We start from the raw sequence: 22621 nt of genomic DNA, 5'->3' as shown, positions 1-22621 counted from the left end.
TCTTTATTTAACACAAGATAATGCATGGAATTAACTAATTAGTCCTTTTAAGATTATCAAACAACACTAATTAATTAATTAAATTTCTTTTAAACAAGAATATAAATATTATTTATCTAAGTGCTCAGGAATTTATCACTTCTCTTTACTAGATCTCCATTTAGAACACTTATGGACACCTTCTTGTTGGGGAACCTCTACCGTAGTAACAAAATATCAAGGGTTGAGTGTTTAGGACAAGAGGGGTTAGGTAGCACAAGTTCACAAGTATTCCGCTAGAGTTTTAGGTTATTTTTTTGTATGTTTAAGCCTCTATTTATAGGGAATGGGAAGGTTTAGGGTTTTAAGCATTTTACCGTATAAGGTGTCGCACGCATATGATTTAGTTGCGCGCAGCATCTCAGCTGAAGTGATTGAGTTACGATGTTATCGGCAGCACAAATGGGTGTTTTGCGCGCGACATTATGGTAAGATTCGATTCTATATTTTTGTAAAATTCCGAATCTTCCGCAAGCGCATCTCTAGAGGTCGCGCGCAACTTATTTAATTTTGCGCACCTGCGTAGCGCGACTGATTGAGATACACGCGGATTTTCCAGCGACAACATTAAAATTTAACCTCGGCGCTCCTAAATCTTTCATTATTGGGTTTTAAGCACAGGCTTAAGCCTAATATTGATCGGATTTAATTCATTGGACCTTATTAAGCTTTGTTCATTAGTTTGGGCTAGGTTTTTTGTGTTTTTTGGCTTAACAAATTTTTCATAAGCATTCTCCACTTCAATCGAACACGAAGGTGGTTTTATTTCTCGTCATTGCACTTCATGTCAAGACAGGAAGCCAAAAGTAGATGTCTACAATTACCCCCCACTTTTATAGAGTCTAGAATAGACGATGATCAAATCAGTCAAGGAAATAAATCCGAGACTCATTCTGCGAAGTTCTCAAAGAATAGAGAATATTTCAGAAATGTGAAGGATGTGGAAACGATCCTTAGTTTGTTAAGTGTTCGAAACAACTAGATATTAAGGCTAGAAATTCTTTCCTTGTTTTAATGCGCTAAAGAATATAGTTTAATCCGTTGCAATTGTAGAACGCTTTTACAAGTAAAGGTGTTCTGGGTGATGTCAAGTCATGAGAAGAGATCGGTTTTAAAAAAGAATAAAAGGGGATGATTTCCTCTCAATTGTGTCATTGTTGGTCTAAAGTCCCTCGATATTTCATTGAAACTTTAGCCTGACTTTAACAAAGTAAAAAGATGAAAAAGGTGTTTTTGGCATTCGAGCCAAAATGGTCCGGTATTCGAGCCGGATGTCCACAAGATAGAAATACATGTCTCAGGACTTGAGGCACATATCCAAATCTAGTGAGAGGGAAGAAAGTGAACAACTTTCTCAGCAGTTTTGTCCACAAGATGAGTACACGTGTCTCAGGACTGGGGGCATGCGACTACATAGGCGAGACATCATCTCGTCGCTTCTTTATACAGGGGGTGGACGGACACCCTAACTGTCTGGTAAGCTAGTAAACTCACTAACTACCCTAACTGTGGACTCGTGAGCTAACGCCTGATGTAATCCTCTACATTTTGGTTCCTAGAGGTAGATCTCGCAAAGCTTGGGCTGAAGTTAAATTTTACGCAACACCTACGCTGTACAATTTTGCGCCGTACAATACACCTTTTGCATTTTTACGCTGCATGACAACGTCTTCAATTTTTCTTCGGATATGAAAAAAGAAGAAAAGTCGGACATTTGTAACGTCAGTACAGTAAAATGACAAACATGTTTGTTGGTGCTTTTACATACTTAAAGCACCACCACGGAACGTCTTAAGACACTCTTACAAAAAATGTTTAAAACGTATGCTTAGGCGCAAAGCACTATGTGCATGCAAGAATGATGCAAAAAAACAAACAAAGAAGAAAACAAACTACAAAATGCAAAGAAGTTTAAAAGATTTTGATAATTTGCACGTCATTACATCTAATAGCGAGCAAAAACCATTGAAAAATGATCCAATGGATCAAAATATGGATTCCGATCTTTTTAGTGACCAGTATCCGCACGCAACTCAGTAGGTCGCGCAGGCCAGGCGTGCGCATCGTTCTGAGATGCGTTGGTTTGTCATGCGACATTTAAATCAGCAAAAAGAAATCGCTGAGCGCGATTTTCATTTCGCACACTCTGTCTTCTTCCTTCGTCATTTTCGCTCCTTTCTCTCTCTAGGATGCTCGAATTTTCTTGTTTTTCAGAGCTAAACGAAGTAGATCTTGTCCCTTATTCATATTTTCCATAATCGAATGTAAGTCTTTTGTTAAATTTCGTGTTATTTTGGCTTAATTGGGACACTTTTCGAATCGTGAAACCCTAAATTTTGAATTCGGGGGTTTTCGATTTGGTCCACTATTTTTGAAATTGTTTGTTCTATGTTTTTATGCTATATTTTAGGAGTGTTTTCCAACAAATTTCATGAAAAATAGTTAAGTATTAAACCTTATATGTGCATTTCTTGGTTTAAGTTTGTTCTTGCTCTTTATCTTCGAATTTTGCTCGAATCTGTTGCTTATTCTTGCTCATTTTTGTTACATTTGCTGATTATGAAGTAGATTATAGCAATGAAACTAGTATTACTTTCATAATTCATATTTTGCAAATTTAAATTGTTGAAAAATGGTGCGAATTACACTCTTAGCTTATTTTTTCCATGTTTAAACCTTAAAATTGTTTGGTAGACGATAATCATGTTTGTATTACTGTTATTCGTCTAAAAGTAGTTATTTCTTTGAGATTTTGAAATACAATCCCTTGAATGCTTAGTTCGAACTGGTATAGGATGGCTTTTGTGGGTGTTTGAAGCCCCCATTTACTGAGTTTAATTGCAGGCATCGTAGCCCCCAAGTATGAGTGGCATTTGATTTTTGTGTTTTGCCCTATCGGCAGTGCCAAAATGGGTCTAGAATACGTATATTATTTTAGTTTAGGAAGGAAAATAAACTAATAAAGAAACTTTATCCATCATAGCATGGACTCGCATCCATTCGTTGATGCTAAGGAGATTCTAGCGGGTCTTGGTGAGGTGGCCCGCCCTCGAAAGAGGGTGACCCGTCCTCGAGAGGAGGTTCGAGAGTGACGCGTCGCAGCCGATCGACGTCGCCAAGAGGATGTGGTAGGCTCCTCCCAAATGGGACCCTAGGGTCCTAATGTGGGATCCAGACCATCATGTCACAATTACAGGGTGGCGCGACATCGTGAGTTCTTTGCGCCTTCGTTTTTCTTTTTCTTTTTTTTCAGTTTTTCTCCTTTTCAAACCATAACCGTTTTTATTTTCTTTTTTTTTCCTTAGAGTGAGCCTAGCATGCGTCTATACGGCTGTGGCGACCTCCGAGCCTGTTTTGCGAGTTTCCCGAGGTGGGAAAGGAGATTCTGGAGGTTTTGGGGATCAGCTCCCAGCTGGCGGCTCTTTGGGATTTATCGAGTCAGCCTATGTCGTCAGCTTTCCACCGTGGATCACTGGGGTTTTGGTGAGATTCCACCAACACTTTCCAATTTTCACGGGGAGATATGTAAGTGTAGACACCTAAAAATGTCTCCCCAAAACCAAACCTGATGATGAACAACCTTTCACCGCCATTATTGGTCGGGTTGAGTATTTAATCTTGGAGTGCTTAAATCCATATTTCAATTCATAAACCAACCCAATTCCTAGCCTATTTCCCCAAATCATAACTTATTTCCTCTTTTCGTGCCTTTAAACCCAAAATAATTCATTTCGTGTCCTTTAAAATCATTCATTTTGGTCCATAATCTGGGTCTAATGATTTAATAATTGGATTAAGCTTTAAAATAGCTTTCCAACGATATATTATAATCCCAAATCCAAGTTATAACAATCGGTTATGACCAAAATAATAAATTAAGCCCAAACCGAACCTAAGTCCACCTTACCTACGACCCAATTATCATGTGGAGGGTCTAAATGATTTAATCCAATTATTAAACCAATTAGGATTAATTAGAAACTTCTATAAGTTTCTAGAAGATCCTAATTATCCTTTTTGAAAAGATAATATTAAAGAGTTTGAAATTGAATAAAACTTTTCTTTTTGAAAGTCCTAATTCTATTCGAATTGAATGACGTTCAAAGATAGACATATATTATTTTTGTGCCTCATAGTTTTTATCCAAATATTATATGGTTGAATAGCCCTTCAAAATTCTTTCCAATGATATATTATAATATCAATTCCGAGCTATAACAGAAAAGATATGAATAAAATGTCAAACTCTATCCAAAACTGACACCGTCTCACTATTTCGGCCATATCTTTTTTTCTATAAAATATTTTAATCTGATTCTAATTTAATTAGAAATTAGACTTCAATATATTTTCAAAGATATCTTATTCATCTTATTCTAATTTATGGATCAAAATATATGATAAAAACAAAAACCGCAAAAACTGTTTTCTATTGAGTTTTATTTCGATTTAATTCGGATCTTAGATTAATTCTTCGACCCTTCTTTTTTTTCTCTATAAATAGGGGTCATATCTCCCCTTTTTCAATAATCAACAAGCGTGATCATCAAAATAATTCTCTTCTCCCTCTTTGGCCTAAACACTAGCCTCCCCATTCTTTCAGTATTTCTTCCTTTAAGAAGCACTCCAAGGAGTTCATACAATACCCAAAGTTCTATACGTAACCCAAGGCGTGAAAGGTATAATTAACTGAGAGTATGGACCAAGTCAGTTATAATTTTTATTTAGTTTAATTGTTTCAATTTGATTTATATTTTAACTGAAGTTACTAACAGTTTATTCATGATGTAGCAATTTAAAGGAACGTGCGGGAAAGTGAGTAATTAGTTAATTTAATTACTCTTATTTTATTTTCTTATTGCTAATATCATGATTAGGTTATTTTATATTTGATTTGAATAACGCTATTATTGTTGAATTTATTTTAATATTAATGTATATTCTATTATATTTATGATCACCATATTGCATGTTTAAAGGGAATATGTAATTGAAAATCACGCCGAAAAAGATAATTTTGACAACCAGTTTAGGTTCCTTTTTAATCTTGTTATTTAATTCAAGTGATCACAAATATTTTAGAATTATATGTTGCATTAATATTAAACCAATTTAGCTTCATAATTGTTTGGAGCGAATTGAATATTTTGTTTGTATGCCTTTGAGGTCGCAGGAATGTTTTTCACTATAAGAATCGAGTAGAGGCCAATACGGGCGAATGTGACTCCATGACTTACTTCGTACCATCATCCCTGATCCTCCTTTCGTGGTTCCGAACCTTATGGAGTTATTAATCTCATGGATTATGAATGGGGTGTAACCTTCACGGGTCAATCGTTGTTGCCTTCGTTGTCCCTTTATCGTGGTTGCCTTTTATGATCCGTGAACGGTTTACAAGTTCCTTAAAAACTTATTAGCGGCTCCCTACTTTCCTTGTCCCTAATCGTATATGTCAATTCCCACTTCCTATGAGTGCAAAGCATATTCACAACATGCTTTAACTTAGGTGCATTTCAAACGACGCCTACAATTTGGCAACTCCACTAGGGAGGATTCTTGGTTATTTATCGATTTGAATGATCTGTATTTAATTGAGATGAGTGGATGAGACTTGAAAGATTCTTGAAGAATATTCTTGTGATTTAATTGGCATTGTCACATATGCGTATGCATTTTAGCTTACCCATTTTTCCACAATAGTACGTGTTCTACGTCTGTGGCTAGCCCGAGGGATTTATGCTCTATCAACTCGAAAACGCTCAATGCAATAAGGGTTCATCCGAGTTTTTAAATCCACCCAAACCATGGAGTCGAGTTTGATTTCATCACGAACTCGCGGAGCTGCCCGTTGGCATACACCCTCAAGGGAGGTTGCCTTGCTAACGCGTCTAAACTCTTAACCATGGTACCCTTTGACACCCAAAAGCTTGACCATAGTCGAACATAGAACTTGACATTAGGTTGCGAACTTCATTGCATTATGCGTGACGATATGCTTATGTGTGCATTTTTTTATTGGCTTTTTTGAATTATTTTTTTTCTCTTATCAAACCTTTTTTTTATTAGAGTCGAGTCATTGATTTATTTTATTTTATTTTATTTTTCAGTCACCCAGATTTTTATTCTCGTATCCTGCACAAGAGTCAACTTGTTTTGGTCATAGCCGGAGTTCTAGAAAGATTTACGTGTCGTTCCACATATGGATCTGTAGCCCCGAGTTTATCTTTGATTTAGAGTTGGTTTGGTCCCAATCCTAGTCAGAGATCAAATGTTATAACTAGATATACTACAGCCTGTCCAGTTTAGGTGTCTTTTTAGCGTCAACTGTCTTATTTTTTAATTTTATTTTTATATCTTTTCGTGTCAAGCTAGTCTTAGCCAAGTCCTTTAATCCATGTCAACTCATATAACATAGGATTATATATTTTTATTTTTATTTATTTATTTATTTATTTTTATACCCTTGAGTCCCAACTCTTCTTGAATTCTAGTCCTCTTCCTAGTTTCTTGTGATTGATTTTTTGTGCTAACCTTAACATGTGTTCTTTGTCTTTGATTGTGGGTAATCTTATTTATAACTAACGATTTCCAATGGACCGTTTTCACCTAGTAAATAGCATAAACATTAAAATTGGACAAACAAGTTAGTTTGTCTTTTAGTCTTCCGTGCTATTTAATCATTGGGTCCTCATGTCTAGCCATGCGATCATACCGGCCATGAGTCTTAATAAACTCACCTAATCACACATGTTGAGTCATTGCACACACGTTTTTTTCGAGTAATGCATTATATTCTTTATGATCGTATACTAGGACCATGCATGCATCGCTTTCCGTCGAAATACGAATGAGTGGAGTATTTCCCATCAGTTTTCAATATTGTTTCATACACTCTTCCTTTTAAATCCGATTATTGAGTGAATGCATTAAGTGAGTTCTTCCTTACACATTACTTGAGTCTAAAATCACTAGGGGAACGTCACTCCTTCCTTCTTTCCTTCCTATCAAAGCATCAACAACAAGAAACTTTTTTCCTCAGCAGGCGGCAAGAAGTAACTCATAGACAGCCATGAAGACAAAGCACGATGCAAGCTTCTCAACAAGATTTCATGTTTTCTTTTTATTTTGTTTCAAACCCTTCCCCCTAAAAATGCTAGCATAGGTTCTCCTTATCCATGTGTCTATGTGTCACATTTTTTACCTTCTTCATAAATGAGAATCTCTTTCTTACATTCGATCACTCATTCAAAAAATATCAATTACCGAACTAAACACAAGGTACACCAATGACTTGAGGCACCTCTGCAACCCTGTCATTCCCTGTTAACCGTTCAATCACTTTCCATTTCTTCATCAACCACTTTGAGCCTCGTCTAACGTTTAGCCTTCATTTCTTCAACCCACATTTACTTAACCCTGGGATTGGAAGATGTGTAATTGTATAACATTAAAAATGCAATTAAAAAAAAAAGCAGCAAAGCAACAATAAAACAATGTCTAAAGGCAAGTATTCCAATGTCTTTGATATGAACACGTCTCAAATTGCATCTCTCATCAAGTTCTTGGTACCGTGCCTGAGAAACATAAATGCTAAGTGAGTGATTGACCGCATGATCTGAGATTGCCCACATTGATTTAAATAAAAAAAACAAAAAAAAAAACAAAACAAATAAAAATGAAAATAAACTTGCAAAATTCAAAATTTTCAAATTCACAATTACACATCTTGGTGATTCTCTCGGGTCTTGAGCTTTGTACCCTTTTCTTATTTAAACCATCAACTTAACCATATGATAACCCTTGAAAGACCTCTTTGAGGTGTCATACACTTGTGCAAAGTTCATTTAGAGCTACGTTCGGCCTGATTCCTAACGGATACGTAGGCAACCTTACATCGAGGTGCGGCCACATTCATATTCATATCCATGCATGATCGAGTCAAGGAATATCCAATGCTTACACCTACCCATTTAAAGCTATACTTGGGGGCTTGAACCCACATCATTTAGCCTGCCCATCCTAAAGAGTCATCATCTTTGACTCTTCTCACATCTCTTTCCATCACCATAACCCTTGTAGCCAGCCTTAGTATCGCATTCACACACTTCACTCACACATCCATATCCATATCAATCATCATTCCCTTTAAGATCCCTTTATCATGAAATCTTGTTTCAACACTGTAAATGCTTCATCATCTTTCAAGACAACATTTGTTAATAGAAGCATTGTATACCTTCTTAGCTTCCTGACTTGAGCAATGTTCATTGTTTCATGTATCGCATAATATGTTGAGCAACATTTATATCAAAGCATATCGTTCTTAGATCCTTGTCCTAAGCAACGTTCATTATGTAATAATCACTTCATTTATATACGTGCTTAGCTTCAAGACCTAAGTGACGTTCAAGATCGCTTCTTTACACCATATATGATGCTTAGCTCCATGACCTAAGTTCATTCATCGTGTCACATGATGTAATTGTCCTTAGCCTCCTGGCCTAAGGACATGCATCATGCATACATTATTTTCAAGACAAGCAATTCAATCCGTACGATTCATTTCGTCTTGCTCAACGAGGAAGTTCAAAACTTCTTCCCTTTTTCATGTTATTCCTTGTAAGGAAGTTCAAAAAAAATTTCAAATTTCTCATCGAGGGAAGTTCGAAAACAAATCTTCATTTTTCACGTCTTTCTTTTTCGGGTGAAAGTCGGTACCCTCCACTCGTCTCATGACAAAAATGACGGAATTTTTTTTGCTTTTGCATTTTAGGTTGCTTGTGTCTGCACACACATACACTCAAACTATACACACACAATCACAAGTCATACACATGTCTTGTCATGTCATGTCATGTCAAACTTGATCAAGTCAGTTGGTCAAGTCAATCATAGTCTATACGAGTCCCTTGGCAAATTTTATTTTGCAGGTCTCAATTACAGCCCACGTCCGGGGACAAGCGGACCATCTACAGCCCACGTCCGGGGACAAGCGGACCATTTACAACCATCCCACGTCCGGGGACAAGCGGACAATCTACAACTCACGTTCGGTGACAAGCGGATCATTTACAACCAGCCCACGTCCGGGGACAAGCGGACCATCTACAACTCACGTCCGGTGACAAGCGGATCATTTACAACCAGCCCACGTCTGGGGACAAGCGGACCATCTATAGCCCACGTCCGGGGACAAGCGGACCATCTACAGCCTACGTCATCTAGTGGATTCCTTCAAGCATAGGAAATACCAAACTTAATTGTCACCAATACACTGGTGTCATATAAGCGTTCTATCCATTTACTCTTTTATCTGTGGAATTAACATTTTTTTGTAGGTATCAGCGTATATAGAGTGATTTAGGATCGCAAAACGTCTTAAATCATTCTCCGTCCCTATCGACTACTTTGACTATCGTTTTTGAAACTGACATTTCTACAAACTCAGTCAAAGTGGGGGCTTCTGTAGACAACTAAAAATGTCTCCCCAAAACCAAACCCGATGATAAACAACCTTTCACTGCCATTATTGGTCGGGTTGAGTATTTAATCTAAGAGTACTTAAATCCACATTTCAATTTCATAAACCAACCCGATTCCTAGCCCATTTCCCCAAAGCATAACTTATTTTCCTCTATTCATGCCTTTAAACCCAAAATAATTCATTTCGTGTCCTTTAAAATAATTCATTTCATGTCCTTTTTATAAAAACAATTAATCCAGTTTATTTTGGTCCATAATCTGGGTCTCATGATTAAATAATTGGATGGGGATTTAAAATAGCTTTCCAATGATATATTGTAACCCCAAATCCAAGTTATAACGAATAAGTTATGGCCAAAATATTAAATTGAGCCCAAACCGAACCTAAGCCCACCTTACCTACGACCCAATGATCATGTGGAGGGTCAAAATGATTTAATCTAATTCCTAAACCAATTAGGATTAATTAGAAACTTCTATAAGTTTCTAGAACATCCTAATTATCCTTTTCGAAAAGATAAGATTAAAGAGTTTGAAATTGAATAAAACGTTTCTTTTTGAAAGTCCTAATTCTATTCAAATTGAAAGACGTTCAAAGATAGACATATATTATTTTCGTGCCTCATATTTTTATCCAAATATTAAATTGTTAAATATACCTTGAAATTATCTTTCCAATGATATATTATTATATCAATTCCGAGCTATAACGGAAAAGATATGAATAAAATGTCAAACTCTATCCAAAACTGACACCGTCTCACTATTTCGGCCATATCTTTTATTCTGTAAAATATTTTAATCTGATTCTAATTGGGTTAGAAATTAGACTTCAAGATATTTTTAATGATATCTTATTCATATTATTCCGATTTCTGGATCAAAAGATATGATAAAAACAAAAAACGCAAAAACTGTTGTCTATCGAGTTTTACTCCGATTAAATTCGGATCTTATCTTAATTCTTCGACCCTTCTTTATTTTTTTTCTCTATAAATAGGGGTAATATCTCCCCTTTTTCAATAATAAACAAGCTTGATCATCAAAATAATTATCTTCTCCCTCTTTAGTCTAAACACTAGCCTCCCCATTCTTTCACTATTTCTTGCTTTAAGCAATCCAAGGAGTTCATACAATACCCAAAGTTCTATACTTAAACCAAGGCGTGAATGTTATAATTAACTGAGGGTTTTGACGAATTCTACTCTACTTTTTATTTATTTTAATTGTTTCAATTTGATTTATAATTTAATTGAAGATACTAACAGTTTATTCATGATGTAGCAATTTAAAGGAACATGCGGGAAAGTGAGTAATTAATTAATTTAATTACTCTTATTTTATTTTCTTATGCTAATATCATGATTTGGTTATTTTATATTTGATTTGAATAACTCTATTATTGTTGAATTGCTTTCAATATTAATGTATATTCTATTATATTTATGATCACCATATTGCATGTTTAAAGGGAATATGTAATTGAAAATCACGCCTAATAAGATAATTTGGACAACCAGTTTAGGTTCCTTTTTAATCTTGTTATTTAATTTAAGTGATCACAAATATTCTAGAATTATATGTTGCATTAATATTAAACCAATTAAGCTTAATAATTGTTTGGAGCGAATTGAATATTTTGTTTGTATGCCTTTGAGATCGCAGGAATGTTTTTCACTATAAGAATCAACTAGAGGCCAATACGGGCGAATGTGACTCCATGACTCGCTTCGTACCATCATCCCCGATCCTCCTTTCGTGGTTCCGAACCATATGGAGTTATTAATCTCATGGATTATGAATGGGGTGTAACCTTCACGGGTCAATCGTTGTTGCCTTCGTTGTCCCTTTATCGTGGTTGCATTTTATGATCTGTGAACGGTTTACAAGTTCCTTAAAAACTTATTGGCGGCTCCCTACTTTCCTTGTCCCTAATCGTATATGTCAATTTCGACTTCCTATGAGTGCCAAGCATATTCACAACATGCTTTAACGTAGCTGCACTTCAAACGACGCCTACAGACAGTTACCCCTTTCGTTTTCTTTATGATTACGGGTTTTTCTTTTGGAGGCGAGCCCGTAGCCATAGATATCATAAAGGGGTCAGACGAGAGACTGCGTGACCTTGTGCAGGACCGTCTTGCGGCGGCCCTTCACGTGTACGCGTTGTCTTTTCCGTACTCGGTTCTTGCCGACGAGTTGTCGGCTGACGAGCTTCATCGGCAGTGTACACCTGAGCAGCTATCGGGTTACTTATTTGTCTCAGTGATTTGGGGCAAGTAGGTAACCTGAGTTGGGAGGAGGTGTCTACGCCTGTATGCTGACAGGTATGGTTAAAAATAGACGAGCCACTTCAGCTAGAGAATCCTTTCGGCAACTCGTGCGTTGGTGAGTATTCCAACTACATGAGAATCTTTTGATTTTTTTTATTATTTAGTTCCTGATGATTTTCATGTGGTTGTGTATATAGATCGATCTCCCTCCTTGGAGTTTCATCGTTGGAGTCCCTGAGGCTGTCCGTTCTGGCATGACTCGTTGTCGTTTTTTAGCCCTTTATTAGGGACTTCCTGTCTTCTAGAGGATAGACACTTGGTTTTTAGGTGAGCGTGTTCTCTGGCAGTCTACATTTAAGGAGCTTAGGGTTCTAGTGGATCCTTTGATCCGAATGTTACGTCCGGATTTGCGGTCTACCAAGGATCGATCTTAGGTGATCCTTGGTTATCCAGCGAAGAAGATGGTGCTGCGGATGCATTGTATCCAATTTTCATTGCATCCAGGCTGACTCCTTTCCCATCTTTTATTCCGGTTAGTACTTTAACTCTCTTTTTTTATATTGATTTTTTTCGGAACCTTGACCCTTTTTATTGTTTTTTTAGCATGTTGAGCTAGGTGGTTGGGTTCGTCCTACATGGGATATCACGTATACCCAGTGATGTTGGGTCGGTAATTCGGGAAATCCTTCCAGCAGCGGAGGATGAAGAGGGGGTACCAATTGCTCCTGAGACAGTTGAGTCGGTATGTTCCTTATGTATATGTATTTATATGTATATTTTTTATATATAGGTTTTTCTAACTGTACTTGTATTTTGGAACAGGTTCCGCGAAAGATCGTGAACGGCATGGTGAGGCAGCACTTAGCGCGCTTTCCGAACTGCTTATCGGAGAGCCTTTATCCAAGCTTGTCGTCTGGCGTTGTTTCCTGTCTTTTGCGACAGGAGGTATATTATTTTGAATATGATTTTCTTTGATCCCGTGCTATTTTCTTATTAATAGAGGTCATATCTCCCTGTTTTCAAATCATCAACACCTAGAATTCACTAATTCTCTCTCTCTCTTTCGCTAAAAGCTAGAAGCTTTTTACAGAAATCTACATTTAGCCTTCTGTCCCGAGAAGAAGTGTAATGATGATAAATAAAATCATCTTCATGTTGGATCGAAGTTATGAATGCTTATGGATGACTAGATAAACCGCAAAAAACACAAAATGACTAGCTTGACCCAAAACAAATATAAAACAAGGTCCAATTAACTAAAGCCGATCATAATTAGGCTAAGGCCCGTGCTTAAGACCCAATAATGACGGATTTAGGGGATAATAGGTTAAAATTAGAGTTGCCGCAGAAAAATCCGCGCGCATCTCAATGAATCGCGCTGGTTTGGCATGCGCAACAACCAACGCAACTTCCAGAGATGCGTTCGCGGAAGATTCAAAATTTTATAAAATATAGAATCTAATCTTACCATAAAACGGCGCACAAGGCATTTAGTTGCGCTACCCATAGCACCGCAACGAAATCACTTGTGCTAGTATGACGCGCACAACTCATCCAGATGCGCGCGACACCTGCTGCGGCAAAATGCTTAAAACCCTAATTGCACCCCTTCCCTATAAATAAGAGCTTAATACGAGGCTAAAACACACAGATTTTAACCTAAAATCCTGGTAGGAACTATTGTGAACTTTTGCTTCCAAACCCTCTTATCCTAAACATTCACCCCTCATAATCTTTGTTACTATGGTGGAGTTCCCGAACAAGAAGGAGTCCAATGTACATCTAGCAAAGAGAAGTGGTAAATTCCCGAGCACTTAGATAAATCACATTTACTTTTCCTGTTTAAAAGAACTTTAATCGATAAAATAGTGTTGTTAGGCCACTTTAAAAAGGACATTTAATTAATCGATTCCACATAGTATCTTGTGTTAAATAAGATTAGAATTGAATCATTGATTTATTAATTGATTACCTAAGCCAAGGCATATCATGTTTACTTTTACTCTTTTCACAAATTTGAATTAGATAAAGAATAACGACTTTGCAATGTAATTCCTACATGATTAATGCTTGTGAATAAAATCAACTAACTAAGTTTTAGGTATCTGTAGACACCTACTTTTTGCCTCTTGTCCCGAAAGGAAGTGCGATGATGTTACAAAAATTTGTTCTTCATGTTAGATTAATGTCGAAATGTTTATGTACTATGAAAAGAATTATGAAGTAATATAAAACCCAAATTTGAGACCAACTTATCTTAGATCCTTTTTCGATTACTAATTAGGCCAAAAACATGTCCATACATGTTAAAACTTGAATAATAACAAACCCAAATCCGTCAAATGCAATGATTGGATCCAATGGAACCTACATTGTTGAAAAACCGAACCACACAGATAAACTAAACATCAAATTCCTATGAGAAGCCTATACATATGGATATCCCTTTCAAATAGATTTCTAACGGTATTTTATAAGCCCAATTCCGAACCAAAACGAAGAAGTTATGATCAAAACACTAAATCGGGCCCTAAAACTGACACCCTTGCACTCTAACGGCCATAAATTTTTATCCATAATATATTATAACCTAATTCCAACGGAATTAGAAAGTAGACATTAGATATTTCTAATGATATCTCACACGCCTTAATTTGATTCCGCAGTAAAAATTTATGGAAGTTTTAAAAAACATTGTTCTATAAGGCAAACCGCAAACAAGCGCAACTGAATCAGCATTACGGGGACCGAAAATTCTGAATAAGAACTCTAGTATTCTCAAAACTCTAATCTCTCAACTTCTCTTACTATCATACTACTTTTTATTCTCTCTTCCCTAATTATTTCCAACCCTAATTGAATCCATTAAAGTCCTTCGAGGTACGAAAAAGAAATAAAGTCAATAAACACATTAAACGGAGATTTAACATAAAAGAAGAACGGTTAGTTTCCTAAGCACTAAGATAATCACTTTTCGTTTATTGTTTAAATAACTTTAATTGAATAAATAGTGTTGTTTGATCACTTTAAACAAAATTTTAATTAATTAATTCACATAGTACTCTTTCATTAATCAACACTATAATTTGTATGATTAATTGTTTTACCACTTAAGACAAGGCATTGCTTATTTATTATTCTTTCACGAATATTGATTAAATAAGAATAACGACTTTTGTAATGTAATTCCTACATGATTAATGTGTGTAAATAAAATCAAATAACTTAGTTTTAGGTATCGCATTGAATATATTGTTTGGCAATGAAATTGTGAAAAAAAAGAGGTAGTAGAACTGCACTAGGGCTAGAATAGCGATTCCTCCCTAAAAAGAACGTTATTTTAATACCCTCTCTCCCGAACTCATTTCTGGTTTATGTAGATCAATTTGGGCATCGGTAAACCTACGATTCGTGCTAATTATCCCATTAACTCCACATGGGAGAAAGGCATGAACGAGGTTTATGACTTTTCCTAAACTCCCTACTTTTTCCTAAACTCCACATTGCGACTCCCTACTTGTTTCTTATAAAAAAGCGTGATGTCAAGATCAATTCTGATTCAAGGTCCCCCAAAAAGTCAGGAATTCAAATCTTACTACACCTTAACAATTGTAAAATCTTAGGATTTTAAAGGGTCAATGGGCATCTAAGGAAGGATCCCCTTACGATGGGAATACCCTCCTTACATTGGCGACTCCACTGGGGATTTAGAGGTTACAAGATTAGTTCGTAGTTATGGTTCAAGGTTTCCAACACTAGGTTGCCTATGGATTATAACGAGAACTAACTTGGATAATCTTTAGATAGAGAGAGAGACTCGAACGCGTAATATCTTCCTTTTTTCACGAAAGTAAAAAGGAAAATTTGTCAAAAATAACACCACCTTTGGGCGGTCTTCCAAGAATAGAACGACCTTTGGATTATTCCAAAATAACACCACCTTTGATGCACATCCGCCAAAAATAGAACAAAAAACCTGTAGCCTATTTCACAGGTTATATTTGACATGTGTCCATGTGTGATTGGTTAGAAAAAGTATTTTATTTTATCATTTTTTTAACAATAATGATTTTAAAAAACAAAAATTAATTTTTTTTTCTTAAAAAAATTAAAACTAAAATACACTAACTGAAATTAAAAAAAAAAAAAAAACTACCCTCACCGAAAGCAACCCCACCACGACCGCCGGCGGTACCCCATCCTAACCAACCCCTCCCCTCAACCACCTTCCCCCACCCTAAAACCCCCTCCCTCCCCTCAAAAAACCTCATCTCCCCACCGTACCAGCAGTCGCCCAACCAAACCCTTATCCTATTTCTTCGCCACCCTGCCAGCCGTGTCCTTCATCGGGAACCACCACCCCTCACCAGACCATCCCACCTTAAAGCTCCCTTCCTCGATCTCGATTTCAACCCCCCCACGAACCTTCACATCCACCACAAACTCCCCGAAAACCAACAAATTCACACCCATTACGTTTGAATCTGCCGTGAAATCACCGCCCTTCATCCCTATCACCGTGAAACGGCGCGCCCAGCTACCCTTGAAACCCAATCAAACACTAACCTCCACCCAAAGAGAGAGCTTGAGGGAACGAAAAGGGGTGCTAGTAGGACGCTGAGAAAGGGGTCGAGGGGAGGCCTAACAATGGGGGGGAAGGGGTGAGATGACGTCGGAAGGGGTAGGGAGACGGGGTAGTGGAGGAGGGTGGTGGTTGAGCCGGTGGGGTTGGGTAGGGGGTTTTCTTTTTTTTTTTTAATAATTAAGGTTTTATATTTTTATTTTAAGGGTTTTTTTTTGTAAGATTTAATGTTTTTTTAAAAAAAAAACAAATTGACCACTGACTGTTTGACACGTGTCATAGGTAACCTATTAAACAGGTTACTAACAGGTCGGGTTCTATTTACGGAAGATATGAGTCAAAGGTGGTGTTATTTTGGAATAATCTAAAGGTCGTTCTATTCTTGGAAAACCGCCTAAAGGTGGTGTTATTTTTGACAAATTTTCCAAGTAAAAATCAAACAAGCAACATTGCATCATGCATAATCATAGCACAATTTACCCATTGGGGATTGGCTCATTGAATAGGGGTTGCCAACACTAGGCTTCTATCCCAAAATCAATAACAATCATCCCACCCATATCGCCAACAAAATATTGGGATGGCTATGTCGTGGGTCAACACGTTGAGTGATTGATTCGTGCATCGTCCCTTAAGATATGATACCTTTGGACACCCAAGCCTTGACTTTAGACCGACATTGTATGCTTTGATGGTTTCTTTTATGTGCTTATGTGACTACATGAATATGTGATTCGTGTCTAATCTAACTGATTCCAACTTGTTACCTAGAGATATAATAAAAAAAATCGCATAAATTAAGGTTCAACAAAAAAAAAAAGTCTAATCTAACTAATTCCAACAGTTGCGCGCGCCCTCCTAAAGCAATTAAAGAAATTGCGCGCGGCATCTCCAAGCAACAATGTGTCTTGCGCGCGCCCACTGTTCAACGTTTACTTTGACTCGTTACGAGCAATATCATACGGAGAAAACGATACTACCGCTTCAAAGTTAATCATTAAGTAGGTACTAAAAAAGTATCTATTTGGTTAACAACGTTGTCTAACTTTTACTATGATCGTCTTTTTTTGTTTTTTTTTAGAAAAATCCAAAAACATGTTTTTTATCACTCTTTTTGCGTTTTTGCAAATAAACGAAAAGAAAAAAATTCAAAAAAATAAAAAAAAAATGTATTTGTTCGTTCTTTTTGCGTTTTTGTTTTTTTACAAAAAAAAAAAACAAAAAAAAAAAAAAAAACAAAATGTGGTAGACGCTACTCTTGAAGATGCACTTTCCACCTTAGTGCAAGATGGAAAATTGCGCGTGATACTATTTTTGATTATGATGATTCGTTTACGTACTTCATAATCAAACTAATGACATTACTTCTTATGAGGTTCGTCATTAGAAGTTCGCATCCCTTAATAGGACGTCATCAATATGTTTATTCTTAAACGTGCCTATTTTCGTGTTCATCATGTTTTAGTTGTAATTGATCAACCTTGATTTAAGAATATAATTTATTTACCTCTTCTATGGTTTAAATAGGAAATCCCGAGAACCTTACTTGGGATGTTTGCCTCACACAAAATAATAATAATAATAATAATAATAATAATAATAATAATAATAATAATAATAATAATAATAATAATAATAATAATAATAATAATAATAATAATAATAATAATAATAATAATAATAATAATAATAATAATAATAATAATAATAATAATAATAATAGTAATAGTAGTAGTAATAATAATAATAATAATAATAATAATAATAATAATAATAATAATAGTAATATTAATAATAATAATAATAATAATAATAATAATAATAATAATAATAATAATAATAATAATAATAATAATAATAATAATAATAATAATAATAATAATAATAATAATAATAATAATAATAATAATAATAATAATAATAATAATAATAATAATAATAATAATAATAATAATGATTCAAAAAGAAGAGAAAAAATATTATAATTCTAAAAAAAAAGAGAAGATAATGAACGATAAAACCGAGAAAATGATTTAATTATTTCTTGGATTTTACATTCGGAGGCCATCATTCTTTTTAAGCGAATAGTAAAATATGGTCCTTTAAAGATGAGCAATTTGAGAATCATAATTGAAAAAAATAATATAGATCTCTTTTTTTTGGGTAAATAGAATTTTTATTACCAAGAGAAAGATTACAACTTAAAAAAAGCTAAGTTGTTACACCCTAACCACCACAGAACCCAACAAGGCCAAACAAACGCCAAAAGAAAACAGTTTCCAGTTCAAACCTAGCCACCTTCTAGGAAGGGTTTTAGAAAGAAACAGAAACACTAAGTGGACTCAAGGACTCAGACACCTTCTAGGAAGGGTACTAAGCAGAGGGACCAGGACAACACGAATAAACAGAATACAACATATATCTATGAGAGCTATTACATCTTCAAGCAACAAGAAAAATAATTAACCTAATCAACTCAGAAGTTGGTTTGCAGTTTCCTGTAAACATCAGAGCATTCCTCTACAGCCATATATTATAGACAGTCTCAGAGAAGCACATCACAATAAGCTTACTTCTGACATCATTCTTCCTACAATACTTTATGATCCATTGCAGTTCATCAGTAAAACTAAGAATAGACCTAGTGAAACCAAGAGCCTGTAACATTGAAGCCCAGAATAAATGGTTCACAGTTTCATTTGCATCAGCACAGAAGAAACATCAAGGGTCACAATGAATTTGCCAGACCAGAAGTCTGTCTTTAGTAACAAGCCTGCCCAACACAGCAAGCCAGGTGATAAAAATACTTTTTGGAGAAGCTTGGTTATTGCAAATGATTCTCTTCCAGGGAACTTTGAGACCCTAAGGCTTAATGATACTTTAGAGCTTCTTAATCTGCATTTTACCATTTTACAGTAACATTTGACCATCCACCCATGTTGTTCACAATATCTCTAGAAGCAAGGATCTTTTTCAAAATCCAAGATGCCTTTTTAGGAATAGGAGCAGTCCACAAATTCTTACCAGCAAAATAGTAGATGTGAACCCATTTTACCCAAAGATTGTCAGATTTACAAACCAGATCTTAAAGCACTATAGGGATAGCAGCTTTGTTCTAATCTTCTAAAGAAGTTAAGTTCTAGCCACCACAGGTCTTAGGTAAGCACATAAATCTCCAAGCCACTAAAGCTTTCTTTGTGGGGTTACTTTTCCCAGACCAAAGGAAACATCTGAATCTGGCTCCATTTCTCTGATAATTTTCTTTGGCAACACAAAGATCTGAGCCCAAAAAGCTTGAATGCCAAAGAGGACACTCTTATATAATTGAAATCTACCAGCAAAAGATAAGTGTTTAGTAGCCTAAGTGTCAATTCTACCTGTGACCCTTTCAATTAAAGTCCTGCAATAAGAGATAGTGAGTTTTTTTTAGGAAAGGGGCACTCTTAGATACCTAAAGGGAAGAGTACCATTAGCCATCCCAAGGACCTGCTGAAGCTCACATCTCTCTTGATCTAATATACCTCCAAAATAGGCATCTTTTTTATCCAGATTTGCAAATAAGCCTGAAGCCATAGAAAATTTCTGAAAAGCCATGAAAAGCAACTTAACAGAATCCAAATCAGCTCTTGCAAACAAGAGAAGATCATCTGCAAACATTAAAAGAGTAATCCCAAGTTTTTCACACCTAGGATGAAAGTTAAAATACGGATCCTTAGTCATGTCCTGTAGACACCTAGACAGATATTCCATACATAAAGCAAAAAGAAAAGGAGATATAGGATCACCATGCCTTAATCCTTTTCTTTCTTGAAAAGGAGCAGAAGGGTAACCATTGATCATAATTGAGTAAGAAACAGAGGTGATGCAGCCCATAATCCAGTTAATGACCTTGTTAGGAAACCCAAGTTCACCAAGCATAGTGTTAAGGAAGCTCCATTACACAGAGTCATAGGGTTTCCTTAAATCTATTTTCAACATACACCTTGGAGTAACATATTTGTGAGAATTACCCTTAACTAATTCTGTTGCAAGCATTAGGTTGCCACCAATGTGTTTCCCAGGGATAAACCCGGCTTGAGCATCATTTACAACTGACCCAACAAATTTTGCTAACCTTGCAGTAATGACCTTAGAAATTAATTTATATACTAACGTACAACATGCTATAGGTCTGTAATCTTTTGCATAGGAAGGGCTCTGAACTTTTGGGATCAAGGTGAGAGTAGTACAGCTCCAAGACTTCTCAATCACACCAGTGTCAAAAAGAAATCCAAAACAGCTTTGTAAACATCAGTTTTCACATGATTCCAAGTTTTCTTGAAAAACACAGTATTGAACCCATCTATACCAGGAGCTTTATCATCCCCAATACTAGCCAAAGCATGATCAATATCAGAGTGAGAAATAGGAGCAGAGAGAATTGCAATATCCTCAGAAGAAAGTTGTTTCCCAACCCTAACCACAACAATATCAACAGCTGGCAAAGTGCTAGCAGCAGAACCTAGCAACTTCTTGTAAAAACCAATAATCTCAGCTTGCACCATAGCAGGATCCTTAAGAATAATATCATCATTAATGTAAATGGAGTCAATTCTATTCCTATTCTTTCTTTGGTTAAGAACAGAAAAGAAATAATGAGAATTAGAGTCCCCAAGCTTGATCCAATCTACTCTTGATTTCTGCTTTAGAATACTCTCATAAGTATTTATCCAATACTTCACTTCTTCAATTCTCTTAGCTTCCTGAGTTTGGAGAGAAACATTAGTAATATCCTCTGCTAAATGAGATTGAACCTCAGCTAAAGAGAACCTAGCTTCTTCAAATCTTTCAGTGACTTTAGCATAATGCTTAGGTTTAGATTCTTAAGACTAGCTTTGACAGATTTTAGTTTCTTCCAAACCTACAACATAGCATTCCCAGAAATAGAAACATCCCAGTGAGAGGACACAATTTCAAGGAAATCTTGATGAGAGGCAAGACAATTCAGAAATCTAAAAGGTTTTCCTTTTCCAGCAACTGAATGAGCAACATCAACTAGAACAGGACAGTGATTCGAGAGAGAAGGAGGGAGGTAAACTACTTCAGTTTGACCATAAGCCAACACCCAAGCCTCATTAATCAACCCTCTATCAATTCGAGAAGCAGACCCATTCATACCATGACCCTTAATATTCCAAGAGTAGAAGGAGCCTTTACTCTTGATTTCAACAAGCTCCAAGTCATGCACAAAATCCTTGAAATCCTTAACTTCATAATCAGTAACTGGATTCCCATTAAATCTATCATCAGAAGAGAGGATATAATTATAGTCTCCAATACAAATCCAGGGTAACTGAATATTACCCAAGGCCTTGATTCCAGCCCACATAGCAGACCTATGCTGAATAGAATGAAGACCATAAACAAAGGTGCAAGCAACCTGATAATGTAAATCCTTAGTAGTGACAATTGTATGAATGAATTGTTCAGCAACTGTAATAACATCAAGGGGGAGAGTAGGCATGATTACAAATCCATTCCCAAGCTATTTCAAATTTCCTTTTCATAGCTTCAAACTTATGCACTTTAACTTTAGTTTCAAGAATAGCCATAACATCAATAGAGTGATCACTGAGCAATTGCTTTACAGCAGTCACCTTATTAGGGTCATCAACACCCCGAACATTCCAAGTTGTAGTAATCATGAGACTAGAGGGGGATTACCATCACCCCCTGTTAGGAATTATTTCAGCAATTTCATCTTCTAGCAAAGCAGAGTAAGCATTATTAGTTCTGGGTATATTCTGATGAATACCAGCAGCATGAGATCTAGCCCTTTTGCTTACCACCCTCCAATCAGCATCAGAATAATCAGCAAAAGAGGTATGAGCAGGAGTAATAACAGGCTGCAAATCAGTATTTTGGTCCTTTTCTTGATCCTGTTCAGTAACCACAACTGAAGCAGGAACTGGAGCAGGTTGTTTCTGGACCCAAACCTTTTCTTGTGGGGGTTTAACTGGCTAGGACACAGTTTGTTTAGGTTTAGGCTTGACCTTAGGAGCAGTACAATCATGCCCTACTTTATCACATTTCTTACAAAAGGGTGGAGACCATTGAAATTGCACCTTTCACTCAAGCACTTCACCCATAGGGCTTTCAACAGTCACACTAGTAGGCAGAGGTCTAGTTATATCAACTTCTATGAGCACTCTAGCAAAAGAGTCTCTAAGTTGCCTAGTTGTACACTCAACAGCAAACAAGGGCG

The 22621-nt window shown here is 36.2% G+C and overlaps 1 protein-coding gene across 1 annotated transcript; it reads right to left on the bottom strand.

The window, feature by feature from the left end:
- Positions 1 to 18897: 18897 nt before the first annotated feature.
- Positions 18898 to 21880, bottom strand: LOC110687055. Its single transcript, XM_021863682.1, has 8 exons — positions 21282 to 21880; positions 20631 to 21201; positions 20360 to 20505; positions 19829 to 20110; positions 19585 to 19708; positions 19284 to 19396; positions 19126 to 19150; positions 18898 to 19035 (listed from the first exon to the last, which is right to left on the bottom strand). The coding sequence occupies exons 1-8, from the start codon at positions 21878 to 21880 to the stop codon at positions 18898 to 18900; spliced, it is 1998 nt and encodes a 665-aa protein (XP_021719374.1).
- Positions 21881 to 22621: the final 741 nt, after the last annotated feature.

Source organism: Chenopodium quinoa, unplaced genomic scaffold (genome assembly GCF_001683475.1).
Source record: "Chenopodium quinoa cultivar QQ74 unplaced genomic scaffold, ASM168347v1, whole genome shotgun sequence".
In the NCBI taxonomy this organism is placed as follows: Eukaryota; Viridiplantae; Streptophyta; class Magnoliopsida; order Caryophyllales; family Amaranthaceae; genus Chenopodium; species Chenopodium quinoa.
Note: the sequence above shows the minus strand (reverse complement) of the source record. Positions and strands in the feature narration are given on the sequence as shown.